At 35.8% G+C, this 27645-nt stretch overlaps 5 protein-coding genes and 1 long non-coding RNA gene across 19 annotated transcripts; 1 reads left to right on the forward strand and 5 right to left on the reverse strand.

Moving 5' to 3' along the window:
* Window positions 1-1597: 1597 nt before the first annotated feature.
* On the reverse strand, window positions 1598-6864 carry LOC147472971 (uncharacterized). Of its 8 annotated transcripts, none has more exons than XM_086587990.1 (11): window positions 5535-5595; window positions 5319-5443; window positions 5166-5244; window positions 4968-5085; window positions 4720-4880; window positions 4482-4602; window positions 4252-4401; window positions 4035-4157; window positions 2734-3937; window positions 2504-2516; window positions 1598-2420 (listed from the first exon to the last, which is right to left on the reverse strand). In XM_086587990.1, the coding sequence occupies exons 1-9, from the start codon at window positions 5546-5548 to the stop codon at window positions 3920-3922; spliced, it is 909 nt and encodes a 302-aa protein (XP_086444116.1). In that variant the 5' UTR covers window positions 5549-5595; the 3' UTR covers window positions 1598-2420; window positions 2504-2516; window positions 2734-3919. The 8 variants fall into 8 exon arrangements, with proteins under 8 accessions (XP_086444116.1, XP_086444115.1, XP_086444112.1 ...); XM_086587989.1 differs by having other exon boundaries at window positions 1598-2433; XM_086587986.1 differs by having other exon boundaries at window positions 2504-2656.
* Window positions 1598-27423, reverse strand: LOC147472972 (uncharacterized). Of its 3 annotated transcripts, XR_015210626.1 has the most exons (8): window positions 26760-27409; window positions 26426-26674; window positions 26001-26068; window positions 25761-25909; window positions 25343-25450; window positions 23926-24061; window positions 23747-23844; window positions 22586-23005 (listed from the first exon to the last, which is right to left on the reverse strand). XR_015210626.1 is itself a non-coding variant. In XM_086587992.1 (6 exons), exons 3-6 carry the CDS (start codon window positions 26043-26045, stop codon window positions 2026-2028), a joined length of 483 nt encoding a protein of 160 aa, XP_086444118.1. In that variant the 5' UTR covers window positions 26046-26068; window positions 26426-26674; window positions 26760-27423; the 3' UTR covers window positions 1598-2025. The 3 variants fall into 3 exon arrangements, 1 of the variants encoding a protein (XP_086444118.1); XM_086587992.1 differs by lacking the exons at window positions 22586-23005; window positions 23747-23844; window positions 23926-24061; window positions 25343-25450 and adding exons at window positions 1598-2282; window positions 13442-13473 and having other exon boundaries at window positions 26760-27423; XR_015210627.1 differs by lacking the exons at window positions 22586-23005; window positions 23747-23844; window positions 23926-24061; window positions 25343-25450 and adding exons at window positions 5851-5979; window positions 6064-6219 and having other exon boundaries at window positions 26001-26674; window positions 26760-27421.
* LOC147472973 (uncharacterized) lies at window positions 7618-11534 on the reverse strand. Of its 2 annotated transcripts, XR_015210628.1 has the most exons (5): window positions 11409-11534; window positions 10833-11313; window positions 8970-9675; window positions 8746-8848; window positions 7618-8003 (listed from the first exon to the last, which is right to left on the reverse strand). It is a non-coding gene; the product is annotated as an uncharacterized LOC147472973 (long non-coding RNA). The 2 variants fall into 2 exon arrangements; XR_015210629.1 differs by lacking the exons at window positions 10833-11313; window positions 11409-11534 and adding an exon at window positions 10635-10663.
* Window positions 15640-17446, reverse strand: LOC147472974 (uncharacterized). The gene is made up of 2 exons (XM_086587980.1): window positions 16520-17446; window positions 15640-16347 (listed from the first exon to the last, which is right to left on the reverse strand). The coding sequence occupies exons 1-2, from the start codon at window positions 17156-17158 to the stop codon at window positions 15640-15642; spliced, it is 1347 nt and encodes a 448-aa protein (XP_086444106.1). The 5' UTR covers window positions 17159-17446.
* Window positions 18025-19742, reverse strand: LOC147472975 (uncharacterized). Its single transcript, XM_086587976.1, has 4 exons — window positions 19613-19742; window positions 19421-19504; window positions 19219-19341; window positions 18025-19118 (listed from the first exon to the last, which is right to left on the reverse strand). Exons 1-4 carry the CDS (start codon window positions 19695-19697, stop codon window positions 18025-18027), a joined length of 1386 nt encoding a protein of 461 aa, XP_086444102.1. The 5' UTR covers window positions 19698-19742.
* Window positions 19884-21559, forward strand: LOC147472976 (U4/U6 small nuclear ribonucleoprotein Prp31 homolog). Of its 4 annotated transcripts, none has more exons than XM_086587997.1 (4): window positions 19884-20014; window positions 20221-20350; window positions 20460-20530; window positions 21176-21559. In XM_086587997.1, the coding sequence occupies exons 1-4, from the start codon at window positions 19954-19956 to the stop codon at window positions 21193-21195; spliced, it is 282 nt and encodes a 93-aa protein (XP_086444123.1). In that variant the 5' UTR covers window positions 19884-19953; the 3' UTR covers window positions 21196-21559. The 4 variants fall into 4 exon arrangements, with proteins under 4 accessions (XP_086444123.1, XP_086444120.1, XP_086444121.1 ...); XM_086587994.1 differs by having other exon boundaries at window positions 21199-21559; XM_086587995.1 differs by having other exon boundaries at window positions 21205-21559.
* Window positions 27424-27645: the final 222 nt, after the last annotated feature.

Consider the following 27645-nt stretch of genomic DNA (forward strand, 5'->3'; position numbering starts at 1 on the left):
GAATTCGTGGGATTTTGGTCTTTTAGGTGTTTTTTATTTTGCTGACTATTAGAAGGTTTTTTGTGGTTTTAGGATTCACAGGTTAAACTTTGATGGGCTCGAAGGGTTTTTTGTTTTAGAATCATCCAGAATGGCTTCTTGTGGTCTCCTGCGACATGCAATTGTTATGTCTTACCTTGCATTGTTCATATTACTCAATGTTTCAGCTGCTCCTAAAAAAGTTAAAGTTGCACTGTATTACGAAACGCTGTGTCCTGCCTGTAGTAACTTCTTGGTGAATAACTTGTCTGAGATTTTCAGAAATGAACTCATCAACATCATCGATCTCAACCTTGTTCCTTATGGCAATGCCAAACTCCATAATACCACCATCACTTGCCAGGTCTTCCTATCGCTCTTTTACGCTCCCTTCTAAATTTCTAAGTTTCCTCTGCCTTTTTTAGGAATACTTACTTGCTGAGTTAGAAAGCATATGACTTTTTGTTTTAAAGTGTTATGTATATGGTCCTTTTTACTATAATGTGGTCATTTTTAGCTTCAATAATCTGGTAAATCATTCATGATTCATGTGTGGCAGCAAAGCTATAATGACCTAAGCTGATTTACTGATACTTATATTTTCATGCCCCCCATACACATGATCCACAAAGATGAGCATCATATATATGAATTGTCATCTCAATATTATTCTTTACTATAACCTGATTGTAAGTTTGTTCCTCTAAGATTCATAATAGAGATGTGAAAAAAAAATACATTGCTTGCCTTGGTCAAATAGGAAGTGTTTCTTATTACTGTAAGTTTGAAGAACTTGACGTATTACTGTTGAGTGTTCAATCTTTGGAATCAGTAATCCAGGCTATTTGTAACTCTGTTTTCATGTTAAACAGGTTTAAAAGCAGCTTATTGTATAACTATAAACTATAAACTTTTCAATAATGGTCTGTTTTTGTCCTATGTAAATGGTTCGACTTAATATGATCTTGGACTTAATGGAGTTTTTGGAAGTTTGTGCGTAACTGGGACTCTTTTCGTTTTTGTACTGTAATTCCCAGCCATTTCTCCAGTGTCGTTGTAATTCGTCTCTCTTGTTTCTCAAATCCGACAAATGTTGGTTGATTGACATATAATATTTTCTCTGAAGTGTGGCCACCTGATGAACAGAGGTGTTTACATTACAACCTCACTTTAATTCCAGTCAGCTTACTCTGCCAGCCAGAGTGAAGACAAAATCCATAACCGGTTCTTCAGGAATAACTGTAGGTCATTTGTGAATCACATTATTCATCTGCTGATATGCTTGAATGGGTTGGGTATCTCCATTGAACATCTGCCTGAGTGCTCTGTCCTTTAGTCACCTTCTTCCTAGTTTGCCAGTCAAAGGCATTTTCGCATGCCAGAAAGCAAATGACATTGAGTTGTTTACTCTGTCCTTTTTTCAAAAGAATGAAAATATTCTATTGCCTCGCCTTTAGGCAGAGTCTAAGATTTGAAATCCAGGTGGGCAGGGGAATTCAAAGGTTCATAGTGTGTCAAAGCAAAGGCAAACGCAAAGCAAAGGCAAAACGCAACTATATGGTAATTTGTGAGACTGGAATAGAATAATATTATACTATGGATTAAAAATGATACTATACAGTTGAGTCCTTGAGGCTAGTGTACACATACATAGAATCAGCCATAACCAGAAGAAACAAAGTAACACAAAAGTGACACCCTTCTTCAGTTGAATCAATGTAAAACTCTACATGACCTGAGATTTCCTTGCAAAGCAACTTTGCCTCCGCTGCCAACTTCAAACTCTTCGCACTAATCAACCCTGTTTGTCTCTGTGTGGACGCTGGGATGTAGGCCTTTGCATCTCACAGTTGATCTTCCATTGCATGGAATTTTCCTCTAAAGCTCCTTTTCCATTGTAGTTTACAGCATTATCAGGATTGCCGTGTCTAGCTTCTTCATAAATAGCACCACTTTTTCCACTAATAGAATCCACTGCTTCATGAAGTACAGCATCTTCAGGAGAAACTATGGAGTTTTCAGCTGCAATTCCCTCTTCCATGAAATTTCCAGCATTGTCAGCATTGCTTTTTCTATCGGCTCATGAACCACAGTGTCTTCAGGAGAAACTACACCATCAGCTGCACGTATTGTTACGGCTTGAGGAAGGGAATTCAATGATATCTCCTGCTGTGAATAAATAGGCTCCTGTTCATTCACCTCTATGCCACTAATTGCTGTTTTGCAGGCCGTGGAACCTGGAAAGCCTTTCATTTCATGTGATTCTGGACAGAAAGGCATTGTTGCCCATGGTAGGCCAAGTTCAGGTTTTCCCTTGTTATATGGACATATGTCATAACAATCATATGGAAACTAAAAATTCCATGATACCTTGGCAATGAAAGATAGTAAACCTGCCAAACCTACAGGAAATGCCTAAGAAGGATTAATGACGACAAATAAACTATCGAACTGAGACATTACACTGAAAGCTAAAACTACCTACTTCTGTTCAAATGCTGTATCGAACCGAGACGTTCGCACTATCAATTAGTGATGCAAATAGAAATATCAACCACAACACAATAGTAAGCTTTTCTATTAGCAGGAATCATAAATAGCCGATGCGTCCAGACAGGTAATACGGCAGTCACAGCAACTGAGACAACTTTAAAACATCCTAAAACAAATAATGAAGTAAACTGAAAATGGTGTAATTTATTCTGAGCTTGGTACCTGATCAAAATTGCAATCCAAGGTTGTTGGCTCTGTGGATGTCTTTGTAAACAACCTTTCGAGCATGACATCAATTAAGTCATGTAAAGCTCCATTCTTGACCAAACCTTGGCTGTAATTTTTAAGACTCCTTGTGACATGTAACTGCTCATGACTCAACATGGTCCAATGGTCCAATAAGTAGATACCAATCTGTAAGTAGAAACAGAAACTCCTTCCCATAAAAAATGAACAACTAACAAAACCACTTCGATATCCGACACAGACTAACAGCTAGCTACGAACATGTTGAAAGCCTTCACCACTACACTATCACCAAATAGCTAAACTGACCCCATAGATACCTCACAGATTTGAGAAGCATACACAAAAATAAAAAATAATGAAAAAAACACCCAAAAGAATCCCAGAAGTTCCAGTTATCAAAAAATTAAAATTCGATAAGGAAATATTCCTGGTGATTTGAGTCGTCCTCACGACGATCGTGTTCGTGGGAGTAGGGTTTAATGTCTGTATTTTCTCCTCTTGACATTAATCCAAAACGATGGAAGTTTGAAATCAATTAGCAGTTCGAAATCTATTTGCACCTATATGCCGATTAGGCATTAATTAATCAATGCTACTTTAGAGGCTTCACTCAAACTCACAGAATGGACTAAATCCACTATCTCCAAATAACACTGCATATTGTCTGAAGAGAACTATGGCCAAATGAAACATGCTTGACCATTGTCTGAAGAGAACTATGGCCACATGAAACATGTTTCGGTGAACAACTCATGCTGGCTAAACCTGCAACTTCAATCATCACAGAAACTGAAATCCAATGATTCTAGGGATACAACAACAAATTCATAACAAAATGCATAGAATTTTGCTTAGATGGCTTATATATATATTTTGTTTTTTATTAGCAAATGTATTTTAGTAGATAGTTGGAACTAAAAGCAGCTACCTGACACACTCAAAAACAATAAGAGTTGTAATTATTATGACACTAAGAAAGCAATAACACTTTTTGTTATCACTCTTAGTAAAAAATTGTAGCATAACTTATTATCCATTCAAAATGAATTCCTACACAAACACAATAATAAATTGTAGTAACTAATTCATGATGCAATGATAACTAATTCTTAATGTCCACTCAGCTATTGAATTATACTCCTTTGAGTAGCAACTATCTTCATTCCAAGTGATTGTCCTGTTGAAAAATAATAGATAAAAAGTAATTAGATTTCCATTTGTTTTATTTTGAAATATTAAATTTACTAAGACATTTAATATATATAAATGGTTACCTTGAGATCTAAAGTCTTGCAGACTTTTTTGGATAAGGGGGTTTCTTCTGGAGGTTCTGTCATAGATTTTTTTCGGTTTTCCATTGTTGATTTTTCAACAGCAGCTATCTCTGAGTTTGTTTCCTGTATTAATAGAGAAATTTTTCAACTGTGTATATAATCATATGTAATAATCATATGTATAAATTTTGAAACGACATTTAATATATATACATACCTCTTCATCATTGCTCACAGGACATGCGTACAAAAGAACAAACGATTTCGTGTTATAACTGTTGCTGTTATTGGATTCTTTCATGCGAAAATCGAATTTTTTTCCAACAATGCTTTTCAATATCTTCTCAACCATTTCTTTTCCATCTTTCTAAAATAATTCAAAAAATAAATTATGAGTGGTTTGTTTCAAGAATTGTAATATATTATTTTAATTAAAGATGTTTTTACCTGTTTTTCAATTTTATAGAGTTCATCCTCTGAATGTTTGATCATGACTTTTCCTATATTTCCAAATGCAATTGTGGTTGTGTAACTTTCATCATCTGTGATCTCGAGTTTTAATTTGTACCTATTTTTCAAAATTGAAAAATCAGAAAAAATAATAATAATAATAATAATAATAATAATAAATAGCACCTAATTGATTAGAATAGACATGTTTTATAGTTTTCCTACATAGTCATACCTTCTGGAATGTTTTGGATATTTTTCACATCTATTACACCAAAGCTTGGAGTTGATTTCTTCAAGCTTACTGACGCAATTTTCGCAAGCTTTATAATACCATGGTAATATGTCGTCATTTAAAATCTTAGAAATCTTTGCTCTGCACAGGAACGACTTTTCCTGTTTATGAAAAATCAAAATAAATTACATTAACAATATTATATGATATAAATTGTTTAGCGAAGGATGATATGTAGTTGTTGTTACCTTTACAGGGTTATCTTGATTTATGATGTCAGTTAAGGTCTGTATCTTGTCCCCGGTTTTTATTTGTTCTAAATCGTTTTTTTCTTCTTCCTGTGCTTCTTCTTTTATTTGCTGCGCTCTGCATGTTTGGAAATTGTTATTACTTTTAGAAAAAGAAAATCAAATAAATTGAATACAATTAATATGAAATTTTGTTACCTTTCCATGATTGATTCAACTTCCGGTATTTGCAAGTTTGTATATATTTTTGTTCCAAATGTTGATTGGAGAAAATATCCTGTGATTTTGGTAAAATTAACTATCATGAATGCAAAGAAATAGTATTTTGAAAACAAAGAAGAAGATGATTACCTTTCCAGTTCTTTACTGAAGTTGATGTTACTATTAACACATAATTTTTGTCCGGTGAATGAATGAAGTCAGTTGGAATCTGATCCATTGCACTACCCCACAATGTGATTCTAAGTACAGTGTTTCTGCATTAAATAGTATGAAAAGTAAGAATCTGTGTAAATAAAAATAAAATTGAACTTGTGAAACATAATATATATAATATATTTGTTATACGTTGTGTCTGCCATGATTATATCTCGTCTTTTCCTTATCTTGCCTCCTCTTATGGTTGATGTTTCAATTTGCCTTAACCTTCAAGTAGTAGTCCTACGACATCTGCATTGTATACAAAGTTATTGTCGTAGTTGTTTTGGTTAAAAAAAATATAGGATTAATGTAACATTATTACTGTAAGGACTATGTTGTCTTTGTTTGAGTCAATATCATTTAAAGAAGTGAATGAAAATAGGTTTTGAGGAATGCACATCGTGATTGGTGACAACTTTGATTATAGTAGTGTCATTCAACTCGAGTTTGTAATCATCTTGATTGCAACACGGTATTTAGGTGAATTGTCACCAATGTCAAAATTTTCAATAAGTAATAGTGCATCTGGTTGTATATGCTTTTCAAACTTCTTTGTTAATTTCACCCCATATTTAGCTTGAATTTGGTTGCCCTGTATAATACATACAATATAAATTTTTTTTATAAACAACAATTAAACAATAAACAGTAAATCTAGTACTAATTAAACACAAACCTGTTCGTCAATAAGAAGGACTTCTCTGTGTTTGATAGAGAGGTTTTTAGAATAAAGATCATCCCACTTTCGCACGACCCTAACTTTTAATTTCCAATCAGTTTTTGAACGGTTGATGGTGTTCAACATATGGTACTGAATTGCCATGTTTGTAACCTTGTCACAAATTGTATATATAGAAGATTAGAATATTGGAAACAGGTAAACAGTTATAGTGAAGGTATAAATAAATTATTCTATACACATTCACATAACCATTGCATATGTAGTTGAATCAATAAAAATTTTTGTCTAAAAAATATATAATATATATGAATTGAATATTACCTTGATGGAGGCCGAGATGTTGTATTGAGTTGAGATTTTTGTTTTCTTTGCTTGATTATGAAGATTGATAGATATATTTATAACTACTACTTTGAGTGTTTTATAGGGTGTAAAGTTATTGTTTTAGTGTGATTCTTTATTGCTTATGGTTTATCCAAATAATAAATTTAGGTGGCTTATGGTTTATCCAAATAATAAATTTAGGTGGCTTGAACTTTTGGGATTGGGTTATTGACGGTGATTTTTTTTTTTTTGGTTTATCCATATGGAGTCGCAATAGTCTTGGAGTACAGCGCTTTCCTTGTCTGTGAACCCAGCATTTGTGCTCAATGACCAGAATGGCTCGACAGCAACTTGGTCCTAAGTATGTTTAACCATTCAGAAAGAACAGAACTACCTCACCAGTGCATGCTCGAAGCTCCATTAAAGATTTCCAACACTGGTTTTGTTCCTCGAGTTCTAGTCGAAAGCAGCTAGAGTTAAAAGAGGAGGCCAATGGTCTTGCTTGCAGTCATGGACACTACAATAGTCCATGTTAGTAACACGCTGCAAAGAAGAAATTCACTTGCTTGGAAGAGAATGCCATTGACTTGTTTAATTAGATTGGCTTGGAGAGGAGCTAGTGCGACTATGTGAGTGAAATGAGTGGGGAAGCCCTTGCATTTTTGTGTTGTTGTTACGTAGTTTTGGAATTTCATGAGGCTTTCAATAGTTCATGTATGTAAAGCATCATAGTAACTCTAATGTAGTAATCCGCGCCGACGTCGACACTTCCAAGTCTCGTAATAATTTGAAGAACTTGGACGTATTCTTGTTGAGTGTCCAATATTTGGAATCAGTAATCCAGGCTATTTGTAACTCTGTTTTCATGTTAAACAGGTTTAAAAGCATCAGTGATGTTTTGCAGCTCTTTGGAGTCTATGTTAATCAGCTTATTGTATAACTATAAACTTTTCAATAACTATCATCAAAACAGAATAATATCTCCCATTCATCTCTCATTATTCATCATTCTCGGTTGATCTATGTGTAAAACCATTTGAACAAAAAAAAAACTTTCAAATTTTTAGTCCGGCTATCTCTGTAAATGTTTGACAGGCTCTCATGGATGTCAAGGTATTCAATTTAACAACCACCACTTGTACCTGTAACATAGATTTATATATTGTGAGGTTACTAATCCTAACTACGACCCACCAAGTTAAAATATAAAGAGAGGCAAAATACTGCTTTAACGATATCACAACTTTAAGCGACTATAACTTGCATAAACTAATACAGCTCTTAGAATTATTATGTATCGAAAATAGCCCCAATCTTGAACCTACATGGCATAACATGCTTGTGTCAGACGGGTAACCCAGTTACCAATTACTGGTTATGACTATCATCTACATGGCATAACATGCTTGTGTCAGACGGGTATAACATGGTCACCAACTTTAACTTCAGTTACTCCTTCACCAACACTCTCAACAATCATGTGCAAGCAAATATACCACAAATCATCCTCGACATTCAAATAGCAGAAATGAACTGTTAGTCAACATAGCAAATAATACTTGCCCTGCAGTCTTGTGACCAAGAATACACGGGAAGAGACCCTCAGGATCCTGCAAAACAAATGAAACTAAATCAATATGCGAAGCACAAAATATATAAATTAAAAGCTATATGATTGAAAACTGGTGATACTGTATCGAGTGAATTAGATTTTGTTCTCTGAAGTACATGCTTGTCAATTCCTCCTGTCATGAAAGTTTCCACATAGATCTATGCTTCTTAGGTGTTCTATTCTATTTATGTTTTGCCTATTAGGTTCTCCTTTAGGAATAAGGGTGCATTTGAAAAATGGGGAGTAGTCGCGACTCCCACAATGCCATACTATAAGAAATCAATTGATATAACTTGGCCATGTGCAACGTAAACTAATAATTGCCCCATTTAGAAGTGTACAGAATGATAATGTATGCAATGACCTCTTGACAGCATAGACAATGTTGAACAATTCACCCATTGCACCTACTTATTAACACCAGTTCGCATTCTATAGTTAAACTACTCTGAAAGTAGTGAAAGAAGAACTCAACACAGCCCCTCATTCTCCTACAGCCAAGTTGTTTCTTATTCGAGTTGTTCTATCAATTTCCACAATTAAAACTTGAAAGGTATCATAATGTGGTTTTTTTATACTTCATTTTGCACCATAAGTTTTTCATCAACCAACTCGGTAGAAAAAAATTAAAATAATCATAATCATAATATAATGATTAACCTTGTGAAATCTCGGTGAACTTGATTTATAAGTTGCCAATGGGTTTAAATTAAAAAAGAAAAAAGAAAAAAGAGGGGTACCTTCAAGGAAGAAGATGCGGGGCGGATTGAAGAAGATGCTAAATTTACCGTTATTTCTTTTTCGTGCCAAAATTCTCCTCAGTGCTCGAAATGCCTGTCTTGCCTTCGAATGAAAGAAGCCATGAACAAATGAATAATTGTAAGCTGGATGTCATCCATGTGAATATGTAGCTCAAATTCATCTTAGAACCAAGAAGGAAAACAATTTAAGGCATAAAACATACCATATAACCCCTGAAGAATGCTTGAATTGGTTGACGATTATTGTTCTATGATGTGGTGATTTGGCAAATTTACTTTGAATAACCCCTACCCATTGCCAGTAGCCTCCCATCTTTTTTTCCTTCTCTTCCAATATTGCTGGACTGTTGGAGATACTGAAACCTGTTTTATGTTTCACTCAAATGACAGGAGAATGTGGCTTAAAGGCAGGAATTGTGCTCAACATGTAACAAAGCCAGGTTGTTGGGACCACTCTGAGTTGCACACACGAAAAAGACTTCTTGATTATTTCTTTCCATGTCGTTTAGGACTCGGTACTGAACGTGCTTGGCAGTAAATTTGACACACTGTGTTTGAAGCTTTCCACTCAGGACGGCAAAGTTAATGACAATTTGACCAAACCAGCCCTGCTATCTATACCTCAACACAGTATTGCAAGAGGTCTCCGATTGTACAGGTACAATCTCATAATCAGAAAGCCATTTCCAACATTTCCACCTTCTCATTCTCTCAAAAAAGACAGCTTAAAACTAAGTATATAACACAGGGGCAGCAACTGATGATTAATTGATTTCAGTTTTACCCAAAAATAATGAAACTTTTGAATCAATACCACCCATCTCTCCCAACTCCTTATTCTTCTCCAGACTGCTCCTCTAAAAAATCACATTTGCGGTTGTATCAGTCCCTCGCTGACCATACATTGTGCTACCATCACAAAAAATAGTATATGTTGGTGAGAAATAGGTTTCAAGATAATAAAAAAGTATTTACATTGTTTGCATTTTATGGTAATAATCATTGTAAACAAAAGAAGCATGATTAGGAAGGGTGTCGGGTTCATAGCAAGGGCGCCCCTCTTGAATGGCATCACAATTAGCTTTCCCAGGCCTCTTATTTGCGAGTCGCGAGAACACACCCGTTGATGAGTTCCCGAAATTATATCTGAATAATTCAAATGGAAAGGGTATTTTGCAATTCCATTCAGATACAACATGCCCCAATTCTTCTTAGATATGGGGCCGGCCGACAATGTTAATTGAACGGCTCATAAATGTAAGTCCGACCGGGTAATGCGATGGTCGGGCTAGGGGGCTGAATTATTGAGCAGCCCTTTCTTACTCGTATTTAGTTAAGACCGGAAATTTGGGTAAGAGTAGAACCTCTATGTAGTATATACCTTGTCTTTTGGTAACATTCTTTGTTCCCACTTCGAGGTGAAAATACATGTGTTTGCAGAGCGGGTTTAACCGCTACTACGCAAATGGTTCAAACAATACCGCCAACAAAAAAAGGTTGAGGTGAGGGTGGTGGATGAGAACCGACTTGTAAATAGGGCGTTTCAAGGTTTGTCTCGAGGTGGAAGAAGCACTGCCAGAGGCGGGGCATGGGGTGGGACGGGGAAGAGGAAGGGGCTTTCATTAGTTCCATGTCCACCACCCTCACCTATCATAATCTACGGGCGTGTGCAACTAATTTCTTGTTTATGATACCTCGTGTCATTACGTCTTATGTGTGTGGATAAATTCCTTGTGCATGTAAATTATGTGTGTGCGTCTGCGTGCTCTAGATAACTCTTCAAACTCACTGTCATAATCTCTTTTAAATTTTGTATAAATTGCTAAAGACACCGATGAAAAGGAAATTGGAGTAATAAGAATACATACCCATTTTCATTTTGAGTTTGGAGTCTTGGTCGAATCGTATTATCTATATATAAGCACCACAACTACATCTTTCTTACACTCTTCTTTGCTTTCTTACACTCTTCCACGGCATATAGTTTTAACAAAAAATTGTATCAATTAAAAACAGGGTCTTGACTCACAAAATATGGAATAACATAAAAAGGGAGATGAATTTACCATCTTTGAATTGGCAGTGGTGATGTCGGTTTCAGCTTCAACCCTCTTCTTTGTTCTTGGAGGATTATTCGATTGTGCTCGAGCCATTTTCATATCCTTCTTCTTCTTCTTTCACAGAGACTCAGAGAGTGGCTTCAAGGCATGAATTGAATCATCACTCCAAAGCAAGCTAAGAAATCAACCTTTATACATTGATGGAGAAGAAATTGAATATATGAAGCATTTGAAAATCAATGACAAAGGGGGTTTTTTTTTTTTCTAGCTATTGGAAGATGTCACAGTTTGACTATAAATAACTAATCAAATTTGTGAAAGAAAATCCTTTTGTCCACTTGATAAGAATTCCTGAAGATGCTGATATTTGTCTCGCAGGAAAAGAAAACGTAAACCCAAGCTCCCTCTTCATGTCCAATTGAAGCTAAGTGTTATTTTCTCTCTCCACAAACTGCTTCAATGTCAATCCAATGAAATAAAAAAGTTCCTGCATGCCAAAAACAATTGCTTCTGCATCACGATAATGACTTTGTGAAATTTTAAGAACAATGTTACAGAAGTAAACCCCATTGATGAACGCACCTTGCTTGTACTGGTCATTAAATGTTGAGGAATAGGTTGTCGTTCCACTTCCTGCCCCAAGATTTTGGAACTTTAACCACTCTAAAATTTGTGCCCTCCAGATCAAGTGCATAATAAGTTCCTTTTCATTCACGAAGATTAAAAGAAATTCTCAGTGACTAATTGATTATCAAGAGGAAAAGAAAAACATCACGAAAAAAGAATTAATTCATTATCAAGAAGAAAGAAAAACATCTGAAAGACTATGGATTAAAAATGATACTATACAGTTGAGTCCTTGAGGCTAGTGTACACATACATAGAATCGACCATAACCGAAGAAACAAAGTAACACAAAAGTGACACCCTTCTTCAGTTGAATCAATGTAAAACTCTACATGACACGAGATTTCCTTGCAAAGCAACTTTGCCTCGCACGCCAACTTCAAACTCTTCGCACTAATCAACCCCTGTTTGTCTGTGTGTGGACGCTGGGATGTAGGCCTTTGCATCTCACAGTTGATCTTCCATTGCATGGAATTTTCCTCTAAAGCTCCTTTTCCATTGTAGTTTACAGCATTATCGGGATTGCCGTGTCTAGCTTCTTCATAAATAGCACCACTTTTTTCCACTAATAGAATCCTTTGCTTCATGAAGTACAAGCATCTTCGGGAGAAACTATGGAGTTTTCAGCTGCAATTCCCTCTTCCATGAAATTTCCGGCATTGTCGGCATTGCTTTTCTATCGGCTCATGAACCCGGTGTCTTCGGGGAGAAACTACACCATCATCACCGCGCGTATTGTTACGGCTCGAGGAAGGGAATTCAATGATATCTCCCGCCGTGAATAAATAGGCTCTGTTCATTCACCTCTATGCCACTAATTGCTGTTTTTGAGGCCGTGGAACTGGAAAGCCTTTCATTTCATGTGATCTCGACGAGAAAGGCATTGTTGCCGGGGTAGGCCAAGTTGAGGTTTTCCCTTGTTATATGGACATATGTCATAACAATCATATGGAAACTAAAAATTCCATGATACCTTGGCAATGAAAGATAGTAAACCTGCCAAACCTACAGGAAATGCCTAAGAAGGATTAATGGCGACAAATAAACTATCGGCGAGACATTACATCGAAAGCTAAAACTACCTACTTCGTTTCAAATGTTTGTATCGAACCGAGGCGTTCGCACTATCAATTAGTGATGCAAATAGAAATATCAACCACAACACAATAGTAAGCTTTTCTATTAGCGAGGGGAATCATAAATAGCGATCGCGTCAGGCGCAGGTAATATCTGGCGATCCACAAAGAACCGGAGACAACTTTAAAACATCCTAAAACAAATAATGAAGTAAACTGAAAATGGTGTAATTTATTCTCGAAGCTTGTAACGATCAAAATTGCAATCCAAGGTTGTTGGCTCTGTGGATGTCTTTGTAAACAACCTTTCGAGCATGACATCAATTAAGTCATGTAAAGCTCCATTCTTGACCAAACCTTGGCTGTAATTTTAAGACTCCTTGTGACATGTAACCGCTCATGACTCAACATGGTCCAATGGTCCAATAAGTAGATACCAATCTGTAAGTAGAAACGAAACTCCTTCCCATAAAAATGAACAACTAACAAAACCACTTCGATATCCGACCACGGACTAAACTAGCTACTGAACATGTTGAAAGCCTTCACCACTACACTATCACCAAATAGCTAAACCGACCCCATAGATACCTCACTGATTTGAGAAGCATACACAAAAATAAAAAATAATGAACCACGGTGTCTTCATGAGAAACTACACCATCGGTTACGCATCATTACGGCTTGAGGAAGGGACTTCAATGATATCTCCTGGCTGTGAATAAATAGGCTCTGTTCATTCACCTCTATGCCACTAATTGCGTTTTGCAGGCCGTGGAACTGGAAAGTCTTCCATTTCATGTGATTTCGACGTAAAGGCATTGTTGCCCGGGGTAGGCCAAGTTCAGGTTTTCCCTTGTTATATGGATATATGTCATAACAATCATATGGAAACTAAAAATTCCATGATACCTTGGCAACGAAAGATAGTAAACCTGCCAAACCTACAGGAAATGCCTAAGAAGGATTAATGACGACAAATAAACTATCGAACTGAGACATTACACTCAAAGACTAATTTGGAATGATAATTTTAATCCTTGGAAATGTCAAGACGGGTGCATGTTCAGAAGCCTGACAGAGTAGTATGTGGCAGCTAGCACAGTCTATAAATCTACTATTAATGTCTCCTTGAGATTGTTTACTTCAAAACACTTGGGGAGCTTCATTTATCCAACTCCCTAGGAATGTTCAAGCTCAAATGTTGTTTAAATTTATTTTTTCATCTTTTTTAGTTAAGCCGTGAAGTATTGAGCCTAGTATACTATCTGGCTAGCAGTCTAAATCAAGAAATACATAACTAATTGAACCTCCTCTTTGTATGTGTTAAAGGCATACACATTAATAAAAATTAGCCTACCAGCCTAATTGGCTCATCTAGTAGGGGGTAATACTAAAACATCCTAAAACAAATAGTGAAGTAAACTGAAAATGGTGTAATTTATTTTGAGCTTGGTACCTGATCAAAATTGCAATCCAAGGTTGTTGGCTCTGTGGATGTCTTTGTAAACAACCTTTCGAGCATGACATCAATTAAGTCATGTATAGCTCCATTCTTGACCAAACCTTGGCTGTAATTTTTAAGACTCCTCGTGACATGTAACTGCTCATGACTCAACATGGTCCAATGGTCCAATAAGTAGATACCAATCTGTAAGTAGAAACAGAAAAGCACCATAAAACAAATACACTAAACAACTCATGCCATGTACGTAGTTGTAAATATACTGTAAAAAACTTTTATGTTTGTCTTTGTTAATTGCTTTTCGTTGTCATGGGAGATTGTTGAATACTACGGATAGACTATGTTTTTGTATGTTCGTACAAATCACCGTCTCTATTGTCCAATAATATCTTCTTCAGTCCTTCATTGAAGTTACCGCAGCGAAAATGACCACATATAGTTGTCCGTGTGAGAATACTTGATTTCTTAGGTAAACTCCAACACTTGTCAACGTCTGGCCCTGGCTTTTGTTAATTGTCATGCAATAACAAAGCTTTATTGGGTATTGTACACGTCGCAATACAAAAGGCCATTTTTTTTTATCAGACTTCATCACAATTCGAGGGATAGTGTGTCGATCTCCTATGTTACTTCCAGTAATGATCATAGCTTCAAGCACAATATCTGACAATGTAGTGATAATAAGTCTTGTTCCGTTGCATAGTCCCTTGCTTTGGTTTATGTTTCTGAGAAGCATTATAGGAGCACCTTCTTTTAGTTGTAAAGAATGATTGGCCATACCGCCGGTACCGTGTAAAGTGTTTAGGAATTCAGTCGGATACAAAATGTGTTGATTTCCAATCCCAGCATCTGCTACACATAACGTGTCTGCACTTAAGAACTCATGTGTTTCGCCTGGAACAGAAGAGAGAACATATGAATTTATTTCGTCAGCTGATTCATTTGTAGGAGTTAGAATGCACCTATCTCTCAAGTACCAAGCTTCAGAATATTTTTTGGAAAAATCTGTGTAGATAGTTTCCACAATTTCATTTATACCGTCTCCTGCTGAATGAATTATAAGGTCTTTTGGGATTTTCACCCAGCTAGGTTCTTCTCCTTCACACAATGATCGACTTGGAAGTTTCCCATCACCAATATCCAGTATCCATTTGTTGAATTCAGCATCTGATTTGCTACAGTCTTTGTTACGCAAACGCATATTTATGGTAAGTCGAAAAATCGTGAAGTGGCGCCATAAATACGACCTGTTAATTGAAGTAGACACAATTGTTTCTCTTGATCCTTTCTCTACAACAGGCAATGTTTGTCTGAAGTCACCTCCAAAAACCATTGTTTTCCCTCCAAATGGTTTGTCCTTTAATCTTATATCAGTCTCTGACATTATGTCTTTGAAAGTGGCATCAACAGCTTTAAAGTCATTTTTTTTTACTCATTGGTGCTTCATCCCATATGATTAGATCAGTTTTGTGAATCAAATATGCCAAGTGGGTGTTTCTACTAATATTGCAAGTGCTGAAGTGATCTTGTTCAATTGGAATTTTAAACCTTGAGTGAGCAGTCCGTCCCACGGTAAAAGAAGTCTTTGCAACACTGATGAAGCCCACGGCAAGTACTATCTTCCTCGTGACCGCTGACCTTGCAATTAGTGTATTCCATAGATAAGTCTTTCTGTACCACCACTTCCATATCTGAAGTAAAGACCTCCGGTATTTTCCCGAACTGCATTCATGACAACATTAAAAACTTCTCTTTGTTCAACATTCAATCCAAGATGAAGCTGCTCAAATTGTGTGGAGAGAGTAGCACAATCATAATTTAACTCCTCTTGTATCAGTCTGTTATCAAGTGCATTTGGTTTTGGAATATCAAAACTAAATTCTTTTAGAGTTCGACCGTTTTCATTCATTAGAATCTCAACTTCACGAAGTGTAAAAATTTTCAGCTCTTCTTGAGATAAGGTTAGGTTATCATTACCTTGCTTTACTTGCTGTAATCCAAGTATATCGTCTGAAAGTAGCTCCCAATTTTTATTCCACAATTCAACCGAATCTGATACCTCACAGAATAATAGAAGCGTCACAAACAATTGTCGCAATGAGTTACTATTAGACCACTTTTCCGCATCTTGAATTGCTTTATGCCATTCACCGTCATCTTGTAGTAGGCCTAGTGCACTACATGCTGATTTGTAATCTGGATGAGTTGTGCCATTCACTGTTCTAATGTCTTCAAAACTTTTGGCACCCTTGACTATATTTAGAAGCATACGCATGTAAAATCTTTCACCTTGTGTTGGATGTGCATAATATATTCTACCAATCTTTAGTCCCTGTTCTCTTTCTGTCCAGACCTGTAGAAAGTAACAAATTTTAATAAATCAGGCCTAAAATATAGTTCAAATATAAAAAAACTATTTTAGAAGCAGACCTGTAGAAAGTAACAAATTTTAATAAATCAGGCCTAAAATATAGTTCAAATATAAAAAAACTATTTTAGAAGCTAAAAAACAGTTTTGTACAAACCTTATCATCTTTGTGCCACACAAATAATAATGTAAAGTTAACATACGTCAAATGTCTTCCTTTCTCATTAACTTGATTAGTGCGCATCCACTCTGTGAACATAGTCTTCTTTGATTTGTCTCTTTTAACAATTTCAAAGGTATCTTCATTATCATGAAATATAATATTTTGATCATTCTCAAGATGGAAACTCATCCTTTCAACAGATGGATATCGGAATTGAATGTCAAATTCGAAGATTCTCCAGCTTCCTTCTGAACCAGACACATAACGACAGTCTAGATAGTGCTTGATCTCATCAACTTCATGAATAGTTTTTCTTTTATTCTCATCATATTTCAAATTTTCTTCAATGATGCCTGTAGCCCTATCTTGCCCTTTTGCTATATACTTAAACAGATATTTAACCATTCGTGTGCGGTTGCAATACTCAACGTTGATGTGGCACTGAAATTCTCTACTAAGTGCTGGGTTGTAAGGAACAACCCATCCATTGTCTATTTGAACTGGGTTTTTATCACCTACCATGGCAGTTCGCTTGTTGTTTCTCCTTCGATACACAAAGAAAACCTTTTTCATCAAATGTTGTTTCACTGCAAAACCCCTTTGGATAATGTCTTGAACATTTTTTCTTATCATTCATGCACGAAGAACCCCTTTTCTTGTTTCCACACGGTCCATGAATCATTGTACGGACTATAGTTTCATATAGCAAGGGGTCTTCTTCTTTGTCTGGCAATTCTGCTGATATCAGTTTGTCTATATCCGGTCCGTTTTTTGGCTTGTCATCTGGATGTAGAAAAAGCAATATGTGGGCATGTGGCAATCCTCTCTTTTGAAATTCTATGACATACAATACTAACAAAAAAATAAAACATAGAATTTGTTAGTAAACAATGGTTATGTAGCAAAAACTAAAACATGGAATTTGTTATGCAATATTTATAAGTTCTATAGTAATAAACATAGAATTTTTTTTATAAACATATCATTCATGATTACTTTTTGTTGAGGGACTAACGACTTTCAAAATAAGTTATACAGAATCTATCCAAGTAATATGAGTGATCTAAACAGTACACTTTCTTAAACATTACTATGTTTACATTGTTTGATTACATACCCGCAATTACTCGCCAAAATGTTCTCCCTTTGCTAATTTTTTCATTATACATTCCAATTTTAACTTGAATGCTCTACAACCAACGCCCGGAGCGTCATGCGGATTTAGGCGGGGTTTAGTTCTAGAAAGCTTTTAATTTCATCCCAATTTGGATTGCAAGTGATGATTGTTATAAAAGATCAGGGTGGCCCAACCCATCTACAAATGGCAATGGCATCCCGATATATCCGCACCATGTATCCGGGACCTCACATAAACGATGATGGAAGGATCAAACGCTTCCCAATTGATCTTTGCCGATGTATCACCCGCAATTTGAAGTGAAGTTAGGTAAAATTTTATAATGTTTTAAATTAAGGTAAATGCTATTTATTTGTTCTTACTATAATACCTCGCATTCTTTGCATCCATCAAATTCTTTGTACAATTCAGGATCGATTGTTGCTTGGTTCATACGGTACCAATGTAGGCGTTGATCTTCCATACTTGTATAACCGTCTACGATGAAGGATAGACGAAGACGCCCACCAATCCACAATGTAGGACCTTCTTTAATTCTTTTTTGCAGTCTGAATGCATAATATTCCCTCATGGTAACCATATTCCTTGTTTTTGTATCCGTATTCCTTGTATTCCCTTCAGTTTCACTCTGACTTTTACCCCTATATAGGATCCCTGGTCTATAGCCATTTTCACCACGTGGGAATAATATAGGATACTGCAAGGCCATAAATTTGGGATGTAACTCATTTATTCTTTCAAGTCCACCACCTTGTGTTTCAACAATTATATCTCTATAATCAGTAATATCAAATCCATCTCCCATAATCAAAGCCGCTACTTCAGTTGAAGTAGGCAAATTATATTGTCTACCATCACTTTGTCGATTATTAATAAGTCTTAGACGAACTGGTACCATATCATCCTCTTTAAATCTGTCTCTTGCCATTCTAAATGACTGTACAACTTTATTGTATTTATCAAACATCTGTATCAACTCGTCAACAATTGTTGGATCTGCACTTTCCTCGTCTGGAGGTATAGCTTTCATTCTATTGCATCTTTCATTCTCAGTGTCATAGATATATAATTGAGCAAACTTAGGTGGGTGGTTTTCAATTGGTAGAAGTGAACCAATTTTATGATGATTCTGGCCGCTAATTCTGAAGGCATAAGGCCCCCCACCATTGTTTAATGTTTTGTCTATTTCTCCACCTGCAGAAGTAAATTGGAACATGCAGTTGTACGTTCGTATACACCTTCGAAAATGTGAAGATCTTCTTCCTCCTTGTAAGTCCATAAGCTGTCTTAAAAATGTAGGCATCGTCTCCAAAAGTGGTAGCTGAACTTTTCCATTCTGACAACAAATGGAAAATGTTGGAAAAGCTGATTTTCCCTTATTGTTTCTTTCACCCTCCCACACAATTGCTCCACAGTAAGAACACTCTCTAGTAGGTGGTCCAAAGTTATGTACACCTAAAAACAAATAGCAAACTTTAAAATATTTAGTAATAAAAGTTTAACAGATATATACCAATATAGAAAAGATTTCACAATTAGCTTATAATATTGTTACCTCTACTATCGATATGTGCATTTAGCTCTTTATCAATGTTTCTATGCTTTCGTATATCTTCTTGTCTACGTGTAGCGGTTCTACTTTTAGACGTAGAGATCCTTTTATGACGCATTGAATCAACTAATAGAAATGATTTAGATTAGTTTTTATTGGAAACACATAATAATTTAACAATAATGGTTATGTAAAAAAAATCTACCGTTATTTCTTTTTCGTGCCAAAATTCTCCATCTGTTATAGCGAGCAATCCTAGCATTTTCTATCTTATTATTCTCTCCAAGGACTGTATAGAAAAAAATATGTCAGATATGTGGAAAAAAAAGTGTCGTCAGATATGTGGAAAAAAAAATGTTGAAAGAAAAAACCATAGAAAGTTAAAACTTGATCTTACCTCCACAATAAATATTTTTTATTAGCTTTTGTAGAATGTCATCGCTATGTCTGTCTGTTGTATCAGTCCCTCGCTGACCATACATTGTGCTACCATCACAAAAAATAGTATATGTTGGTGAGAAATAGGTTTCAAGATAATAAAAAAGTATTTACATTGTTTGCATTTTATGGTAATAATCATTGTAAGCAAAAGAAGCATGATTAGGAAGAGTGTCAGGCTCATAGCAAGGACACCCCTCTTGAATGGTTAGCAGTGGTCGAAAGTAGAGCTTTTCATCTGTAGTACTGTGTTGTTGGGTTTATTATGTTTTTTGTCATTCTCTAAAGCAGCGAATCAGAATGCTCTCATCACAAACCTTCCCGGTTTCAATGGCACTTTTCCTTCCAAACATTACTCTGGGTAACTCTCTTTTTTTCGCTTTATTATTTTGCTTAAAAGTTTTAACGGTCTGCAAACTTAGGTATATTTATGACTTGGGTATTGAAGGTATGCGGACATTGATGAGAGTCATGGGAAGAATCTGTTTTACTATTTTATTGCTTCTGAGAGGAACCCATCCAATTTCATACAATTCAGTGATCCTTCCTCTATTTTTTTTCTAACAGGTAATACTGGAAGGCAGTTCAGGAAACAGATTCTGAAGAAGATTGAGAAGTGGCAAGAGCCTCTGCCTGTTCGAGATGCTGACCATAAAAAGAAGAGAGGCGGTGGTCGTATCAGTAAGAAGAAGCATAGGTAGAGTTACTCCACCTCCCCCCTTTTGGTTTGTTTTAATTATTTATTTTTTGTACTACTTTTGTGTTTTTCGTATTGGGATTAACTTTTTTTCAATCACATCTTTTAGGTATGGAGTGACAAATGCAAGGGAGCTTGTCAACCAAATACAGTTTGGATTGCCAGAGGAAAGTTTTTTAGGTAATATAAGAGGTGTCTTTGCCTTTTCAGTCAAGGGAGTCGATGAATGATCTGCATGTGGTACGATAATTAAGTTCTAGTGCAATACCTATCTACCAATAAACATGCAAATTAATAAATAAATAAATGTGGTAAGAAATATAAGCTCTACTGCAAGGACTGATTGACTATAGATTATCCAGGTCAAGTCTATTAAAGTTCATTGTGCCTTGGTAGCTGAAGTAAGGAGCTCTAATGTTCATTGTATCGTTTATATTTCCTGGATCAACTTATAAAGTTTTCTTTTGTATTTTAGTTTGATAAAAGAAAAGGGTTAATACCAATTTATTAGCTATGCCGTACTTAGTTATGACTTGTGATGCTGTAAAGCAAGATAACAACCTTTTAGAGAGGCATGGGACATACAATATTTAATTTCGTCAGGGTATTTTTTTTCATTAGCTGCACAGTGTTAATATGATCTCTTCCTCATTATTGAGATAATTGAAGTCTTTCTTGGCAAGGATTTCTCTGCTATGGCCTATGGGTGTTTGTGGGTTGCTTTATAAGTTCATCTTAGCTAGTCAATTTTTCCCATATATAGTGCCTCATCTTGAACACTATATATAGAGAGAGCTAACCCAGCTAACTGTCTTCATTGAACAGCTCATAAATGTAAGTGCTGACAGGTACAGATGGCTGGCTAGGGGTCCTGAAATATTGAGCAGCCCTTTCTTACTCTGTATTTAGTTAAGACCTGAAAAGCTGGGTAAGAGTAGAATGGTTCAAACAATACTGCCAACAAAAAAGCTCGAGGTGAGTGTGGTGGACAGAACCAGCTCGTAAATAGGGCGTTTCAAGGTTTGTCTCGAGGTGGAAGAAGAACAGCAGGAGGCAGGGCATGGGGTGGACGGGGAAGAGGAAGGGGCTTTCATTAGTTCCATGTCCACCACCCTCACCTATCATAATCTATGTGTGTGCGTCTGTGCATGTAATTTATGTGTGTGCGTCTGTGCTCTAGATAACTCTCCAAACTCACCTATCATAATCTCTTTTAAATTTTGTATATTAAATGACTAACAGAAGAAGATACTGTGAGCACATTCGGAAGTATGCTAATGTGTTAAGATGATAAATCATGCTCACATATGATGAATATAACAATAAATTTATAACAGAGCAATAATCAAGAATTCATATAACAATAAATTTTTATGTAATTTTGAAAGTGTAGTAGTTTACCTAGGTGTCGAAGATGGGAGATGGAATTCTGCAGGCTGTTTGAACGTATTATTGATTGATTCTGTAGTATTTATAAGTTTAACTCTTTTGTTTATTTAGAATCCTACTACTTTGAGTGTTTTATACGGTGTAAAATTATTGATTTAGTGTGCTTCTTTATTGATAGTGATTTTTTTTTTTTTTGGTTTATCAAAATAATAAATTTAGGTGGCTTGAGTGTTTTATACTGTGGGTGTAGAGATATTGATGAGTGATGGATAATGATTCAAATTTGATTAATATGGCGTGTGTTATTGATAGTGATTTTTTTGATGAATTATGGATAATGTATCCATAAGTGATGGATACAATCTGATTAATATGAATTTGATTCCAATGAAAATTGATGGTTTGGTCAAGTTGACTTCAAAGTTTGGGAGGTTAGGTTCCTAATCTGGTCGAAAAACTGGAACAGAGACGCTGATTCACGGTTGAAACTCAGCATCAATCATCCTCCTCAATGCTCTTGTTTGCAAAGTCTTCCCTCTTAGAGAAATAGGAAAGTTATATTTTGCTTGTGAGGAAACTTATGAAAAGCTCTTGAGTATACTATTGAAGAATGTAAAGCATAAGCAGGCCGCATATCCAACTATAAAGCAAACAGACCATAGATCCATGAAAATACATCTTCAGTATATTAGAAAGATCGGACTCACAGAAGTTATGCTCAATGCTAACAGACCTGCTTGGTTCATTGAATGGTGATCGTAATTCGGGTGCAGGTATAATGCCAGCAAGTATCGCAGATTCTCCTAAAGTAAGAACTGTGGGGTGCTTCCCAAAGTAAAAATTGGATGCTGACTCAATGGAAAGATTCATAATAGAGACGTGAAAAAAAAAATACATCGCTTGCCTGGCTCAAATAGAAAGTGTTTCTTGAGATATGGTATTAGTGTATTACTCATTCAGTAACTGCAATTGGTAATGAGTAAAACTCAATTTTGTGAGACTTCGGAATGTAGTCATACCCAGACATTAAGCAGATTACAATAAACACATGACTGGATGAAGAAATGTGGGTAGCACATTGTAGATTGTTTCAAGGCAACATACTGCGACAGGATTCTAGTCCATGTGTTCAACATTCTTGCTCTTCTTAACTGTGATGCGGATCACACCAGGGATGGCTTTCATTCCAAGTTTCAACTTTGCCCTGCGACTCTTTTTCTCACTTCTGCTCTGCTTTGATCTATGTCCACCAATAAATCCATCCAACTAATGCAGGCATATTGCACAGTAGAAGTTTAGTACACCAAAGCAGAATTTCCTCAAGCAAAGCAGGTATGATTGTTCATGTTGACACTTGACAATTTATCCCAAAGCACTCCTAACTTGGGGCCCTTAAGTCTATAAATTAGACTCATCAAATCAAGATGGATATAGAAAGAAATGTATCTCATCATAAAAGAAAGGATAAGAAAACTGAAAAAACATCATAAAATTGTGGGCTGACAAAGACATCATTATATTTTTAAGAAAACTGAAAAAACAAACAAAAGGAAAAGAAATCAGTGGGTGTAAAGATTGTGGGCTGACAAAGAGACGAATGCGTCAAGAATACCTTAAATAGATGCTTGTGAGGGGAAATGCATCATAAAATATATGCACAGGTAATTAAGTATAGGTAGTCCATTCTGACTAAGAGTTTGGGATAACCAAGACCTTGATGAACCAAGAGACTGACCAGTGAAACTTCATTAAACTTGAAAACCAAGCAATCAATACTTTAAATCCCAACTCGATTTATTAATTTCCAGGAGGCCATAACCTCAAGTATCCACAACTTTAATGAGCATTTCTAATACTTAATGAGCACTTCTAATACTTAATGAGTATCCACAAATACTTAATGAGCATTTCTAGAGCAAGAAACGAACAGAAGGTATAAGCAATTCCCAAAAGCATAAAGCATGATTGAGTTAGTTTCAAAATCAAAAGAAACTAAACTTTACATACCGTCCATGAAGAACATGCACATCATCTTTGGAAGAATTAGGACTCTGACCTATGGGCCGACAAAAACCCGCGCTCAAAAAAAAATATATATAAGAAAACTGAAAAAACAAACAAAAGGAAAAGAAATCAGTGGGTGTAAAGATTGTGGGCTGACAAAGAGACGAATGCGTCAAGAATACCTTAAATAGATGCTTGTGAGGGGAAATGCATCATAAAATATATGCACAGGTAATTAAGTATAGGTAGTCCATTCTGACTAACAGATCTGATTACTTCAGCATCCTGCTTTCCGATGCATTCTGAGGTCACGCACACCTGAAACCACATAACATAGTTGCTTGAAGAAATTCTATTAAAATGCACATCACAACAAATATTGAAAAACTCTACATTTATTAAGTGAAAGGCCAAGAAATACATAAACAGACACAAAAACAGCTGCCCTGGTCTTGCCAATTTACCACATACATGATATCACCAGTCAGGTGCATCATACATATCCTAATTTCATTCAAACAAAAGAAAAGGTCATACATATCAGCACGTACCCTAATTTCGTTCGAACAAAAGAAAAGGGCATACATATCAGCACTCTTCTACTTTTTTAATATGAAAGAATTAGAAAAAAACTTTATCTGTTTTTTGTATTTTACATACAACTCGCTGAAATTATCAAAGACAGAGAAGCTAACATATATATATCTGAAGACCAGTTTCTGAGATCACAAGTTTCAATAACAATCATCATGAAATTTTGCAAGAACTACAGCCCACTGATAACATAAGTTGAGAAACCTAGGTCTATACTCTCCCCTGACAACAACATAGGTGGCAGATAGAGATTGGGACAGGACTGTGTATAATAACAGAAATAGGAAATATCGATTGGGGGTGGAGACAATATCCTCATACCGACTATAAATAGGAGCCTTCTCCACTCCCTCTTCTCAACCTAGAAAGCTAGAAGCGAAGAATGTTTGGGACATTTCAAATGTAGATACTGAGATATCCCAAATGTTATTCTTTTTAAACATTATACCACTATTTCTCAAATCTACAATGATAACATTCGTAGTACTAAATTCAAGTTAACCTGATCAACAATTGTCACGTGAATTGGCTTTATATATTAACATAATTACACTAAAAGTTATAAACGTGAGTTTATCAATAGCGAAAGCAATATGGAAAAAATTGTGAGCTTAATTCAGCTTTTCCGCTTTTCCTATAGACAAAAAGATATGAGGTGCAGGAAGAAAGGGAGTATATCTTTGGCTCAGATAGAATAGAAAGACCACCCTCTGGTCAGTCTAATTAGTTTATCATGTTCCTTCACGAATTTTTCTTTGTCCACAACAAATTTGTTCACAATGCCTAAAGGCTGTTTTGAGGCAAGCCAATCCAGATGTAAAACCTCCAATTTTAGTTTCAGTCAGTTAAGTTTATAGCTCATCAAATCTTACAACTGCCCTTTGGGAATCATGAGCAAAAATTTCCTTGGGAAGAATAAGTCTTAAACCAAGATATATCGACTATAAAACCCTGCGGCCATGCTTAAAAATGTAAATTCCTCTGTTTTAGTTTCAGAAAAAATACCTCTACTTTCCCAACTTTAACAATCCTCTCCTCAAGCACATCGACATCTTTGACTCCAAGCTTTGTAAGGTAGATGTTTCGTCTTTTATCTCCAATCACAGTTGGTACCTAAGAATATAGATTAATTATATCATATATAAATAAACTTGAAGACACATGGCTCAAAACTGAAATGGAGCAGTTGGTACTTCCATAAAACTGCCAGGTATAAGCAAGTCCCAAAAGCATAAAGCATGATTGAGTTAGTTTCAAAATCAAAAGAAACTAAACTTTACATACCGTCCATGAAGAACATGCACATCATCTTTGGAAGAATTAGGACTCTGACCCCTCTTTTCAGCGCCTAACCCATTCTAGCGATGGCAATCATGTATATGCTACTGAGAAGTAAAGTTCTGTGAAAAGGTTTGAGAAGTACCTTGAAGTTTCTCTCTGATCATTTGATACTGCCGTCTCGTTGATTGTATGCTCTACAATTTGCCTCTCGTCTTTCAAATGCAGTTGTTCAGAGCTCCTGGCAAGACGGTATAGAGCATCCCGGAAACAAATACGTGTTTCTTGCGTCAACTACTCAAAGGCCAAAAGGACATAACGTTAGATAGAATAATTAAATTATGCCGTCCGAACTTTTTCAACAATCAAATTCCTCTCCTTATACCTGTGTCATAGCCACTTGAAGCTCCTGCAGCGCATTTTCATCCATTGTGTCATAGAATAAAAGCAAGTCTATTGTATGGAAGTAACAATAAGAACATAAAATGAGGTACGTTAAATAAATGGTTTGTGTTTATGCGCCTTACCTTGTCATAAAAAAATGAAAATGAAAATAAATCATAAACTTGTCATAAAAAAATGAAAATGAAAATAAATCATAAACTGGTTCAATAAACATTGATGATTCAAGACGCAAATAAGAAATATTCAGGTCTGAGTTCATCTACTCAACTGCCTCTGCACCCCTTATTTTTGTATACCTTTTTTTAGCAAGATAAGATTGAGAATATTCAAGTATTTATCTTATTGAGCCTTTACAAAAAAAAAAAAAGGTGTAGTCTTATTGATCTTAAGTATATGTTACTTAACCATGATGACGACCGTGGAGAAGCAGGAGGTGTTGGGGCTATTGGCGTACTCCCTTCCATTGAGTTCTGAACATGAATCCACCACTTGTCTTCCACCATGCACTTCTCTATCCAGCTTAACACCAAAGAAACCTCTGTCGTCCTTCTAAATAAGCTATCATGCCTTTTGAGACAATCCAACTCCCTTATTACTGCCAACAATATACCCATTTAGATCCATTTCGCTCGCGAACTTCAACCACCCTTTCGCCTGTATATAGCATAATAAACATAAAGACATACCAACTCATGTATGGAAATTGACTTACAGCAGTATATGGAGCAGTGATCTCAACTGTTTGGTCATTACTGACTGAGATGCTGCTTCTAGTAGCCTTAAGACCTGAAGCTTCTGATATGCTACTGCTCATGGTCCATTAATAGCAAAATCCCAAAAAATATACAGTAAATCTTGCAGTCTGAACTCGCAAAAAAATCAACAAAGAGACATTAAGATTGATGTTCCCGTATCCATTGGTAAGATGAATACATGTCTTTGCTGCCTAAACGAAGAAGAACGAATGATTACACTGAAGAACTTAATTTACTTCACCCGCATTTAAACTTGCTGAATCTGAAGAACACAAAGTGTAATCGACTTCCAGGTTTTTGTTTTTTTAAGGCGACGGGAAGGTTTTTTTCAGCTAAAGGTTTTTCGTTTTTTGAGGATTCATAGTTTGAGCGGATGGGATTTTTTTTTTGAATCATTTTTTGTGTTTTAATGTTCCGTAGGTATACCACGAATCATAATTTTGGTTGGCGTGTAATTGTTTTCTTATAATTTTATAAATCTCGAAAACATATAACCAATCTCAAGGAAATCCAACATCTGGTATAATTTTTAGTAAGGACTGGATTGTGAATAATTAAAATAGTGTCCTGACTTTTAATTAACTTTGAGTACCTATTTAAAAATTGTGCTGATGTGGCCTCCTGAAATCACATATGAGCATTTTCGCCCACTGTGCAATAATGGTTTTAGATATATCCTATATATATCGGTTTTTGAGTACACCGATATATTCACTGATATCGATATTTTGGTCCTTGGATGAATGTACCAAACAATGATATTCAGTTTGTTTCAAATCCAACCGTAAAAGTGTAAAACAAGTATGTCAAAATCTAGAGGGCTTGAAATTGTAGTGTGATAATGGGCTTGGCTTGGGCTTCATCATCTCA

The sequence above is a fragment of the Coptis chinensis genome, unplaced genomic scaffold (assembly GCF_015680905.1).
Source record: "Coptis chinensis isolate HL-2020 unplaced genomic scaffold, ASM1568090v1 utg6152_pilon_pilon, whole genome shotgun sequence".
NCBI classification, from domain to species: domain Eukaryota; kingdom Viridiplantae; phylum Streptophyta; class Magnoliopsida; order Ranunculales; family Ranunculaceae; genus Coptis; species Coptis chinensis.

What these genes read in the sequence shown, in the direction of transcription:
- LOC147472972 (XM_086587992.1), bottom strand. Translation starts at nt 26,045, where the DNA reads ATGGATGAAAATGCGCTGCAGGAGCTTCAAGTGGCTATGACACAG. An exon ending in GATCAGAGAGAAACTTCAAG is followed by an intron (nt 13,474 to 25,760) that starts GTACTTCTCAAA and finishes CATTTCCTGTAG; the next exon opens with GTTTGGCAGGTTTACTATCT. An exon ending in TACTATCTTTCGTTGCCAAG is followed by an intron (nt 2,283 to 13,441) that starts GTATCATGGAAT and finishes CTTTCTGTCCAG; the next exon opens with AATCACATGAAATGAAAGGC.
- LOC147472976 (XM_086587993.1), top strand. Translation starts at nt 19,954, where the DNA reads ATGCTCTCATCACAAACCTTCCCGGTTTCAATGGCACTTTTCCTTCCA. An exon ending in CCTTCCAAACATTACTCTGG is followed by an intron (nt 20,015 to 20,220) that starts GTAACTCTCTTT and finishes TTTTTCTAACAG; the next exon opens with GTAATACTGGAAGGCAGTTC. An exon ending in ATCAGTAAGAAGAAGCATAG is followed by an intron (nt 20,351 to 20,459) that starts GTAGAGTTACTC and finishes CACATCTTTTAG; the next exon opens with GTATGGAGTGACAAATGCAA.
- LOC147472975 (XM_086587976.1), bottom strand. Translation starts at nt 19,697, where the DNA reads ATGTATGGTCAGCGAGGGACTGATACAACAGACAGACATAGCGATGAC. An exon ending in AAAAAATATTTATTGTGGAG is followed by an intron (nt 19,505 to 19,612) that starts GTAAGATCAAGT and finishes TTTTCTATACAG; the next exon opens with TCCTTGGAGAGAATAATAAG. An exon ending in GGCACGAAAAAGAAATAACG is followed by an intron (nt 19,342 to 19,420) that starts GTAGATTTTTTT and finishes CATTTCTATTAG; the next exon opens with TTGATTCAATGCGTCATAAA.
- LOC147472974 (XM_086587980.1), bottom strand. Translation starts at nt 17,158, where the DNA reads ATGATAAGAAAAAATGTTCAAGACATTATCCAAAGGGGTTTTGCAGTG. An exon ending in TGTGGCACAAAGATGATAAG is followed by an intron (nt 16,348 to 16,519) that starts GTTTGTACAAAA and finishes TACTTTCTACAG; the next exon opens with GTCTGGACAGAAAGAGAACA.
- LOC147472971 (XM_086587985.1), bottom strand. An exon ending in GTTGAATCAATCATGGAAAG is followed by an intron (nt 5,086 to 5,165) that starts GTAACAAAATTT and finishes CCAAACATGCAG; the next exon opens with AGCGCAGCAAATAAAAGAAG. An exon ending in CTGTGAGCAATGATGAAGAG is followed by an intron (nt 4,158 to 4,251) that starts GTATGTATATAT and finishes CTATTAATACAG; the next exon opens with GAAACAAACTCAGAGATAGC.